The sequence below is a fragment of the Eulemur rufifrons genome, chromosome 28 (genome assembly GCF_041146395.1).
Source record: "Eulemur rufifrons isolate Redbay chromosome 28, OSU_ERuf_1, whole genome shotgun sequence".
In the NCBI taxonomy this organism is placed as follows: domain Eukaryota; kingdom Metazoa; phylum Chordata; class Mammalia; order Primates; family Lemuridae; genus Eulemur; species Eulemur rufifrons.
Window position 1 is genome coordinate 45,043,714 of NC_091010.1, and position 10,514 is coordinate 45,054,227.

Sequence of the window (10,514 nt, forward strand, 5' to 3'; positions counted from 1 at the left end):
TCCCTTCCGCATCGCAGGGCAGGCAGCCTGGCCTGAGGCCTTGAGACACCCCTCCACCTCGTCCCTACCTGACCAGGTTGACATGGGCTTTTTCCATGACCTTAAGCCAGGCCAGCAAGGGTTGTAAATCATTCTCACTGGGAACATAGTCGTACAAAGCCTAGATGGGGGACAGGGAGTAAACAGGTGACTGAGCAAGTGTGGTCAGAAGCCCCAACAACCATGACCCCTTCCCACCCCCAGGACATCGGCAAGGTCCCAGTGACAGGCCCATGCGGGAGACCCTGGAGCTCACAGCTTCCCTGGCTTTCCCAGCTCCCGCCTTCCCCTGCTCCGGGAAGCTCCCCCAGTTCTGATTCTTTAGGAGCACAGCCCCTAGGAGCAGTGGAGCACAACGGGCCACACACCCCTTTGTGAATCTGACAAAAGCCAGAGCCTTTCTCTGAAAAAATGCATGAGTGCACACATACATTTTGCAAGCAATTTTGGGGGGTTTATGCTCCCCCTCCCAAAATCCAGCCACAGATCTCTAAGGCTGAGCACCCTGCTCAAGGTGTCTGTGAACACCACAAGGCCATGCTGAAACAGTTTATTAAAGCTAACTAGGTCAAGAGTCAGGGCCCTTCTCCTTCCAGTCTGCTAAAGGAAAAAAAGAGTCAGGGCCCATCTTCCGGGAACACTGATGTCACTTTGGTGGCTGGTGTCCTGTCTGCCTGCCCGTCCACTGGCCTCCTCCACTGAGGCAGCGGAGCCCATTCAACTGCACTCTGCAGGCAGGCAGCAGGGCCAGCACCCCCAGCACAGCCACCTGAGCCTCTTCCCCGGTAATGCCCCTCCCCCGACAGTCAGGCCTCACCGTGATGATCTGGGCGTTGAGCTCTGCCGACAGGGTGCTCAGGCTGGGCTTGGCGTGGAAGAGGCTGTGAAAGGCCTGCATGGCACAGGCTGTCACCAGCTGCAGGGAACAAACAGGCTTAGAGGGGACTTGCACAGCCCACGGCTGCTCTGGACCCCTGACGTCCCACTCTACTCAGTGGGCTTGAAGGGAGCTAAGGACCCCTGAATCTGAAAACATGTCCCCAACACCCAGACACTCTGGTGACTATCACTTCAGTAAGACTCAGCAGTCACTGAGAAAACTTTAAATGACTAAAAGACAAACATTAACAAAATGTATTTAACATAATGGACAAGAAAGCAGGCTACAAACGGTCTGCATACTGTAACTACAGCTGCATTTCTATATATTTCTTAATGTTTGTCTATCCAAAGAGAAAACGTTCAAAAGGACACACAGTAAGTCGTTTGCACTGTTTATCTTAGGAAATGAGATTTTTACTTTATATACTTCTAAATTTTTTTTCCTTTTAAATAATAATCACATTATTTATATAACACAATTTAAAAATATGTACAAGAGTAAACACTACAAGAGAACACACAGTGGGCCTTTGACACTGGTGGGGGTTTGGTTCTGAGACCCTCCTGTGGACAGCAAAATTCACTGGTACTCAAATCCCTTATATATTTTTTAAAATTTGTATTTACTTATTTTTTAGAGATGAGATCTCACTATGTTGCCAGGCTGGACAACCCTAACCCTAACCCTAACCCCTGGGCTCAGGTGATCCTCCTGCCTCACTCTTGAGTAAATGGGACTACAGGCTCAGGCCACCATGCCCAGGTACAAGTCCGCTATATAAAATGGCAGAATATTTGCATATAACCTGTGCACATCCTCCTGTATACTTTAAATCATGTATAGACTACTTCTAATGCCCATTACAATGTAAATAGTTATTATACTATATTGTTTAGGGAATAATGACACACAAAAAAGTCTGTACATATTCAGTACAGATGTGACCAACTATTTTTTCCTCAAATATTTTCAATCCAAGCTTGGTTGAATCCATGGATGCAGAACCCATGGATATGGAGAGCCAGCTGTATAAAGATTTACAGAATTGTGCTAGGATGGCAGAAATACACGGGATCATTTTTAATGTATCTTTAAAGCTGCTATACTGATTTGTTAGTGAGCAAGTAAAAAAATATGGTATAGAGTAGACAGAGCTCGAGGGGAGGGGATTTACCAGTCCATTACAGAACCATCCTCGGTCTGTCCTAATGTCTGAGGTCAGCTTCCAATTGGACAGGACTCTGAAATGGACCAGCCTATCCCAACACCATGGATGACCTGGTGTCCTCTGTTTTAGCCTCACAGCAAGGTTGAGGCAGGGAGACCCCAGCCCCTACTTTTTGCCTAACCAGTGAGTTCCCTAAATGCCACCACTGTGGGGCCCCCTTCCTCCAGCTCTTGGGCCTGAGCTCACCACATGGCTCAAGGTCATGACCCTGAGGAGGGTCTCACTGCAGCTCTTCACCAGGCCTTCTGGGAAGCAGGGCAGCAGGTCCTTCAGCAGCGTCAGCATGTGCAGTGTGGTGGTGGCCTCCTTGGAGCCTGGCAGACAGAAGGGGAGTTGAGACACCAGCCCACTCTCTGCAGCAGACCCTGTCCTTCTCTGCTGGCCACCACCTCCCATCTACCCGCCCTCAACCTGGCTTCCCCACCTCCGGATTTCTCAATCTCCTGGATGCAGAACTTGGCGGTAGACATAGCGGCAGGATGATGGGCAGGGGCCTTTTCACCAAACATGAATTCACTGCCCTTGAGGACTGAGCACACTCCGTGCTGGGCAGCCTTCCGGATCTGAGGGGTAAGGAGAGGGGAACAAGGCCAGGTCAGCATTCAACCAGCACCTTGGGTGTTTCGCACAATCAGCTGCCAACAAGCTTTGACTGAACAGATATACTCAACGTGATGCCTTGGCTTTCACGTGTATAGAATCCTGAGCTGTGAGGCAAGACAAGCTTCTGTTCAAACTCCTGCTGTACTACCAACTCACCGAACTGCCTTGAGCCAGCCCAACTGCTTAAACTCTGAGTTTCAGTGTCCTCATCTTTAAAATAGGGATTTATTATTCATCCATCATCTGGCAAATACTGAGTGTCCACCAAGCCAGGCACTGCTCGAGGTGCTGGCAAATCGGCAGTGAACAGAGCAGACAGCTCACATTCTACTTGGGAGGCAGAAAACAAACAATATACACCAGCAGGTAAAAAGAACTGTGCAGACAAGCAAGCAGGGGCTGCTACTTTTCACAGGGCAGTCACGAAAGCGTCACTCCAGTGAAGTGACATTTCAGCAGACACTTGAAGAAGGAGAGAAAAGATCACGTGGACACACAGGGAAGGAGGCATGAGACTATCCGGGATGGCAGTGCTAACGCTGTGGTTCTATGACCGTTACTGTCATCGCACGTTTGCTGCCCTACATTTCTGGAGGAAACAGAGACAGGAACCCCCACTTACTGAGCACCAGGCCTGTGAGGAACACTAGGGTCTCCCCACAAGCCTATAGCAAGGTTGCTATTAATATTACCCCCATTTACAGTTAAGAAGCTGAAGCTCAACAGATTAAGTAACTCGCCCAAGGTCACACCACAAGCAGTGAGTCCAAGACCCAACTCAGGTCTGTGCGACTCCAAAGCCCTCCTCCCCCAACCGTGCAACCCTCCCTGACAAGGTAAACAGCCATGTCGGGAGACTCGTGTGCAAACACGTCACTGACTTATGCGGCGCCAGAGGGCCAGAGATTCAGAAGGGCCTGACAGTGAACACCATCCCGGAGAAGAGCTGCCCTTCACCTTCTAGATCTAAGCAGATGAGGCCTGAGGTAGAATGCAGAACCTCAGGCAAGAGCCCAGCACTCAGGACCACCTCCCCAGGGCCACTCAAACAGGCTAGCCCTGTCTGGGCTGGGCACGAGGGGTGGCTTTGCCACTCCCCCACACCACTGTCTGGGGACCTGGCCATCTCACCTTGGGCTTGGTGTGCACGGTGAAGCTCAGCAGCCCGTGGTACACCTGGAGGGTCACAGGGTAGCCCCAGGCGTCCAGGTCTTGCTTCCGCAGAAGGGTGGCCAGGCAGGAGAGGACCTTGAAGAAGAAAGTCAGAGTCCCTCAGCTCCACCACCCTCATTCAGAAGGAAAACGAGCTCAGGTTCTCCAGAAAATCCCAAAGGGATCTATCCAAGGATCCTGAGTGCTAAACCCCTCCTAGGGAGCATCCAAGCTTTAACCAAATCACATGGGCTCTGGAAGACTCCAGAAGGGAAACTAAGCCCCACGCACTAACCCATCGGAGGACAGAGGTGGAGCCGCTGCTGGCCTGGGCTGACATGATATCCATGAAGGCTTTGGAGGTATCAGAGAACTTCTTAATGAGCACAGGGCTGGGAACACTGCGGGGAGAGAACAGCGATGGTCACCCCAGAGGGGCCTCTGAGAGCAGCCCCTTGTGGTACAAAGGAGGAAGCTGGACAGAGGCAGGGGCACTGTGGCCCAGTCACGCATCCACTGAGCAACAAAGGCAGGACGGGAGCCCACCTTCCTGACGCCAGCTCAGGGCGCTTTCCGCCCCAGTGCTGCCTCCCTCACCTTCTCCGCTGCCCATGCTCTGTTCCACCCACAAGACAGGCCCTCACAAATTCACACCCATCTCCTCTCCACCTCCCCCGGCTGCAGGCCTCCAGACAGCCTGGGGCCAACGTTCCACCCCGTTCCTCCTGTCCCACTCATTCCCCAGCGCTGGCCCCTCCCCAGGCGCCAACACTCACAGTCCCTGGTATAATGGGGCCCAAGCCATGCCACTGCTGTAGAATGCCACCTGACACACAAGTACTTTTTAAAATTTTACTTCATTTTTAAATTTCTAATTGTGGCAAAATACACATAAGATAAAATTTACCATGTTAATCACCATTTTTTAAGTATACAATTTAGTACTGTTAAGTATATTCACACTGTTGTGCAACCAATCTCAAGAACTTTTTCATCTTACAAAATCAAGTACCTTTTTTAAAAAACAATTCCCTGATCCTATTTCTCCTGTCCACATTCCCTTCTCCCCTCTACAAAGAGACTCAGGGTTCAAACAGGGGCCAGGACTCACCGCTTCAGGACAAGGTTCAGCAGGTAAGCTACGGCAGCCAGAGACTCCGGGGACTCCACCGCTTCCATTGTGGTCATCTGAGGGCCAGATCCAGGGAGTGTGAATGGATGAAACAGACAAAACATCACACTGGGCAAACAGGAAAGAGAAGGGGGCTGGGGAACCATGTGTCCCGCAGAGCAGTTATGACCAGGAGCCATGGTATAAGTTCAAATCCAGGCTCAACCACTATGTGACTGTGGGCTGGTAAATAAACCCGGGACTCAGTTTCTTCGTTTGTAAAATAGAGATAATACTATATACCTTGTAAGTTGTTGTGAGGTTTAATTAATATATGTAAAATACTGCCTGGCACATGTATCGTGCCATATATTGCCACCTAATTATTTCAGTATTCTAGAGCAGACGTTGGCAAGCTTTTTGGTAAAGGGCCAGAAAGTAAATATTTTCAGCTTTATAGGCCACATACAATCTCTATTGTACATTCGTCTTTTTGTGTGTGTTTTAACAATCCTTTAAAAATGTAATAACTATTCTTAGCTCTGAGGCTGTATAAAAACAGGCCATAGGTCAGATTTGCCCCCTGGGCCAACGTTTGCCAACCTCTGTTCTACAGCAGTGGTTCTAAACTTCTATGCCCTTAACAATTATTGAGAACCGCCCCCCAAATAGGTTTATGTAGGTTATATCAATGTTTACCATATTAAAAATTAAAACTGATCAATTATTAAAACACAAGAATACACAAACAATTCTATTATCAGCTGTCAAAATAATGTCATCACATTATCATGTAATTTCTGGAAAACTCTATGGTATACTTATGAGAGTGAAAAAGGTAAATGATGTTCAGGCATAATTATGGAAATAACTTTGACCTAGCCAGCCCCACAAAAGGGTCTTGGAGACCCCCAGACCACACTTTAAAAAATCATTTTTTGGCCAGGCACGGTGGCTCATGCCTGTAATCCTAGCACTCTGGGAGGCTGAGGCGGGAGGATCGCTTGAGGTCAGGAGTTTGAGAGCAGCCTAAGCAAGAGCGAGACTCCATCTCTATTAAAAATAGAAAAAATCAGCTGGGCATGGTAGTACATGCCTGTAGTCCAAGCCACTAGGGAGCTGAGGCAGGAGGATCGCTTGAGCCTAGGAGTTCAAGGTTGCAGTGAGCTGATGGCACCACTGCACTCTAAACAGAATAATGCAGCAAATACCACTGGCCTTACCAACCCACTTAAAAATGACTAAAGCACTTTCATCCAGTCAAGGTTGTCCTTCTCTGGTCCTACATGCTAGGGGCTCTTGTCTCCTCTCTGGAGCCTGCAAAACCCAGTGCTCTGAACACCCACCCGCAAGTGGCACCCACTCACCAGAGCAGCAAAGTACTCAGTCTCCGTCTCCTTCCCTCCCTGGGAGCGAATCACCTCAGTGACAGCAGCAAGAACAGCACAGATCTGCACATGAGGGAGAAAGCACCTATGACATAACTTAGACCTAACCCCGCTGCACAGTAGCCTTTTTTTTCTTGCTCCTTCACCAATTAAACTCCTGATAAAGCCCAGAGACAGACAACATATGCAGCATTCAGAGCTGGGGCATACAGCACAAGGCCTAGTAAATAGGAAGACTTGGAACATGTTTTCTAAAATTCCATCTTTGAGGACTCTGTCTCTTATATAAAAACTGAATGGGTGTGCAAACATTTATGTACAAGTATGTTCACTGAAGCAACAAATTGGAACAACTGAGCAGCCATCAACAGGGGATGACTAATGTACTACAGCTGTCCGTTGGTATCGTGGGGGATTGGTTCCAGGATCCCCACAGATACCAAAATCCAAGGATGTTCAAGTCTCTTATATAAAACCTCGTAGTATCTGTATATTACCTTTGCAATCCTTCTGTATACTTCAAATCATCTCTAGATTACTTATAATACCTGATACATGTAAATGGTATGTAAATAGTTGCTATACCGTATTGCTTTATTTGTATTATTTTTTATTATTGTGTTTTTTAAATTGTTTTATTCCCCCAAATATTCTCAACCTGTGGTTGGTTGAATCTATGGATGCAGAACATGTGGATAAAGAGGGCTGACTGTATTATTACATAATAAATAATAGATTTAAATACTGCATAATCATTGAAAAGAATGAGGAATAGCTACATATATTAATTTACAAATATTGTTCAGTGTGGGAAAAAGTTGCAGAACAATGGATATAAAATAATCACATTTCAGTAAACCTAAATACCAAAATGTGGGTAAAAAAATATTTTAAAAGGATGGAATAGTAATGTTGACAAGAGGCTAATGAGCACTTGAAATGTGGCCAGTGTGACTAAAGAACTCAATCTTTCATTTTTCAATTTTAATTAATTACATTTAAAAAACTAATACTTGATCTAGTTATTGGAAAACATGTATTTGGAATAACTTGGGTATGTGAATCTACTTATATAACTGTAAATGTTATGAACTCTCGGCCAGGCATAGTGGCATGCCAGCAATCGTAGCACTCTCGGAGGCCAAGGCAGGAGGACAGCTTGAGCTCAGGAGTTCAAGACCAGTCTGAGCAATAGCGAGACCCCATCTCTACTAAAAGTAGAAAAAAGTAGCCGGGCATGGTGGTGCATGTCTGTAGTCCCAGCTACTCGGGAGACTGGGGCAGGAGGATAACTTGAGCCCAGGAGTTTGAGGTTGCTGGGAGCGAGGCTGACGCCATGGCACTCTAGCCCAGGGAACAGAGTGAGACTCTGTCTCAAAAAAAAAAAAAAAAATTGCTTATGACGTTCAAGTAGCCTCTGCTTTCAGTCCTCAGAGTCCTTTCCCCATTCTTTTTCTTTGTTGCTTCTTCAGAGGGTGATTTAAAAAATTAATACAGGCCGGGTGCGGTGGCTCACGCCTATAATCCTAGCACTCTGGGAGGCTGAGGTGGGAGGATCGCTTGAGGTCAGGAGTTCGAGACTAGCCTGAGCAAGAGCGAGACTCCATCTCTACTAAAAATAGAAAGAAATTATTTGGCCAACTAAAAATATATATAGAAAAAAATTAGCCAGGCATGGTGGCACATGCCTGTAGTCCCAGCTACTTGGGAGGCTGAGGCAGTAGGATCGCTTGAGCCCAGGAGTTTGAGGTTGCTGTGAGCTAGGCTGACACCATGGCACTCTAGCCCGGACAACAAAGTGAGACTGCCTCAAAAAAAAAAAAAAAAAATTAAAAAAAACCAAAAAACTGTTATTCAGCAGTAATTTACTCAACAAATGTTTCTTAAAAATATTCTGTGAAAAAGTACTGTGTTAGGTATAGTTGAGGCAATAAACATTTGGAAGATATTTCTGCCCTCAAGGACTTAACATTTCATCAGGGAGATGTTCTTATAAAAAGCAGAAATTAGAACCTGCCCTAAAAGGGGACACAAGGGTAGGAGAGATGACACATCATCCAGAAATACCACTGCTGTCACCCGAGAGCAGTCAGCCAGAGCTGGAAGAAAATAAAAGGCATGACTCTGGCTCCTCCTCACTAGCCTCCCTCCTCCTGACCCTCCCGCCTACCTCCTTGTGGGCAGCTGAGTTAGACTCCCAGAAGCGCTGCACTTTGCTGAAGGTGACGTTTGTGCAGTCAGAAAGGCCGCTCAGGAAGGTGCCCGAAGACCTTGCAGTGAGGGCCAGATCCACCTCTTCTTCTTCCACGGCCATCTCAGGGGCTTCGCTTTTGCCCAGGTGCAGGGACCCTGACTGCAGCTCATTATGTAACTTCACAGCATCAACTGTCAGGTCGCTCTTTCCTGAGAACCAGAGGCACAAGGTTAGGCCCCCACTTCTACCCAAGCCTCCTTTTGGCCAAGAGAACAGAACACCCCTGGGAAACAAACCAGCCCAGTCCAGATCCCCAACACAAGAGACTAGATTCTGAACATGAGCTGCCTCATACGCCCACCGTATGCCGCCTTTAACTTAGAAAACCAAGGAGAAAGGGAATGCTCCATGTAAAAGTTTCTGCTTCCCTGTACCAACGGCGTCAGCGCTGGTGGGAGTGGGCTGGCAGCTACACTAAGGGGCCCAAGGAAATAAATGAAGGCGAAAGCGGTCTGTAAAGAGCTACCCAAGGTTAATTATAGCTATTAGTCCCAACAACTCTGACTCACGTGGTATTCTATAGACAAGTCATTTCCCTACTGTGAACCTCAGTCTCTGCATCTGTCAAATGGGAAGGGTGGGCCTTAACAGTGGGTTCCAAATCTGACATTCTAAAGGATGAAAGGGCCAAGGGTCCTGGACCCTCCAGAGGCCCCAGACCTATCCGGACCCAGCCCTGCCCAGACCCCGCCGCCGGTGCGCTCGGGTCTCGATCTTGCTACCTGAGGGCCGGCTGAAGAAGCGGCTGCGTGCGGCCTGGCGGTGGCGGCAGATGGCAGGGTTGCTGTCGCTGCTGTGGCCTTTCTTCCAGCGCTTCAATTTAGCCGAGACACCAGAGGGCAACTTCCCTGAGCGACCCATGTTGACTAAGCAGTGGCCTCAAGCGAGCTTACAGGACCGGCTTCCAGAGACGCAGAAACATGCTCAGAACCCACGTGTGTACTCAGGCCACTTCACTTCCACTTCCTCTTACGACACTTCCGGATTCGCGTCCGTTACTATGGCAAAAGAGTCAACATCCGGCTTTACGACCCCCTCCCCACGCCGGCTTCAAAAGAGGCGGAGCTCGGAGTGGATCCGTTGCTAGGGAGGAAGTCTTGCAGGGGGTCCGTTGCTAGGGGGGAAGTTAGGGTGCTAGGGATTCTCTGGGGCTCCTACTCCAGCGCCACGATTCTTGGCCACAGGAGTGAGCCTTATAAAACTGAAGTTCTTGCACGCTTGTAGCTTTGACTCAGGCGGTGCAAAAGCAATTCATATAACCAAAGCGTTTGTACTCCGGTAATATTCTGAAATTCGAAAAAAGAGTAAGTACATCTAATCAACTGTGCAATAAAAGGAATTTAGTTTATAAAAAACTGAAGTTCTTTTGCAAATTAAATAAAAAGTACATGTCTATTACTTTTGAAAGTCTAATTTCAAAAGTTAAACATAGAAACAAATTTATTTGAGAGCCAAAACCTTGGCTGAGTGCGGTGGCTCACGCCTGTAATCCTAGTGCTCTGGAAGGCCAAGGCGGGAGGATCGCTTGAGGTCAGGATTTTGAGACCAGCCTAAGCAAAAGTGAGACTCCGTCTCTATTAAAAATAGAAAAAAATCAGCTGGGCGTGGTAGTGCACGCCTGTAGTCCGAGTTACTAGGGAGGCTGAGGCAGGAGGATCGCTTGAGCCTAGGAGTTCAAGGTTGCAGTGAGCTGATGACACCACTGCACTCTATCCAGGGCAACAGAATGAGACTCTGTCTCCAAAAAAAAGAAAGAAAGAAAGAAAGAAAAAGGAAAAGAAAAAAAAACTGTCAAGACTTGAAATAGTGAAAATCAGTTTGGCCTGAAAAGAGAAAAAAGCAGCCAGTGGTGTTCT

General features: G+C 47.7%; 1 protein-coding gene across 3 annotated transcripts in view; it reads right to left on the reverse strand.

Annotated features, from left to right (window-relative positions):
* RRP12 (ribosomal RNA processing 12 homolog) overlaps positions 1–9,658 on the reverse strand; it is a 31,579-nt gene extending 21,921 nt beyond the window's left edge. Inside the window, exons 1-10 of one of the 3 annotated variants that reach the window (XM_069460965.1) lie at positions 9,381–9,628; positions 8,575–8,807; positions 6,384–6,467; positions 5,017–5,093; positions 4,201–4,306; positions 3,885–4,001; positions 2,575–2,713; positions 2,337–2,464; positions 857–955; positions 69–160 (exon numbers count right to left, since the gene is read on the reverse strand). In XM_069460965.1, coding sequence (XP_069317066.1) covers positions 69–160; positions 857–955; positions 2,337–2,464; positions 2,575–2,713; positions 3,885–4,001; positions 4,201–4,306; positions 5,017–5,093; positions 6,384–6,467; positions 8,575–8,807; positions 9,381–9,519 — 1,214 coding nt within the window. In that variant the 5' untranslated portion in view covers positions 9,520–9,628. Of the gene's footprint in view, positions 1–68; positions 161–856; positions 956–2,336; positions 2,465–2,574; positions 2,714–3,884; positions 4,002–4,200; positions 4,307–5,016; positions 5,094–6,383; positions 6,468–8,574; positions 8,808–9,380 lie in introns of all 3 variants that reach the window. The other 2 variants (XM_069460966.1, XM_069460967.1) reach the window with 2 other exon arrangements.
* Positions 9,659–10,514: the final 856 nt, after the last annotated feature.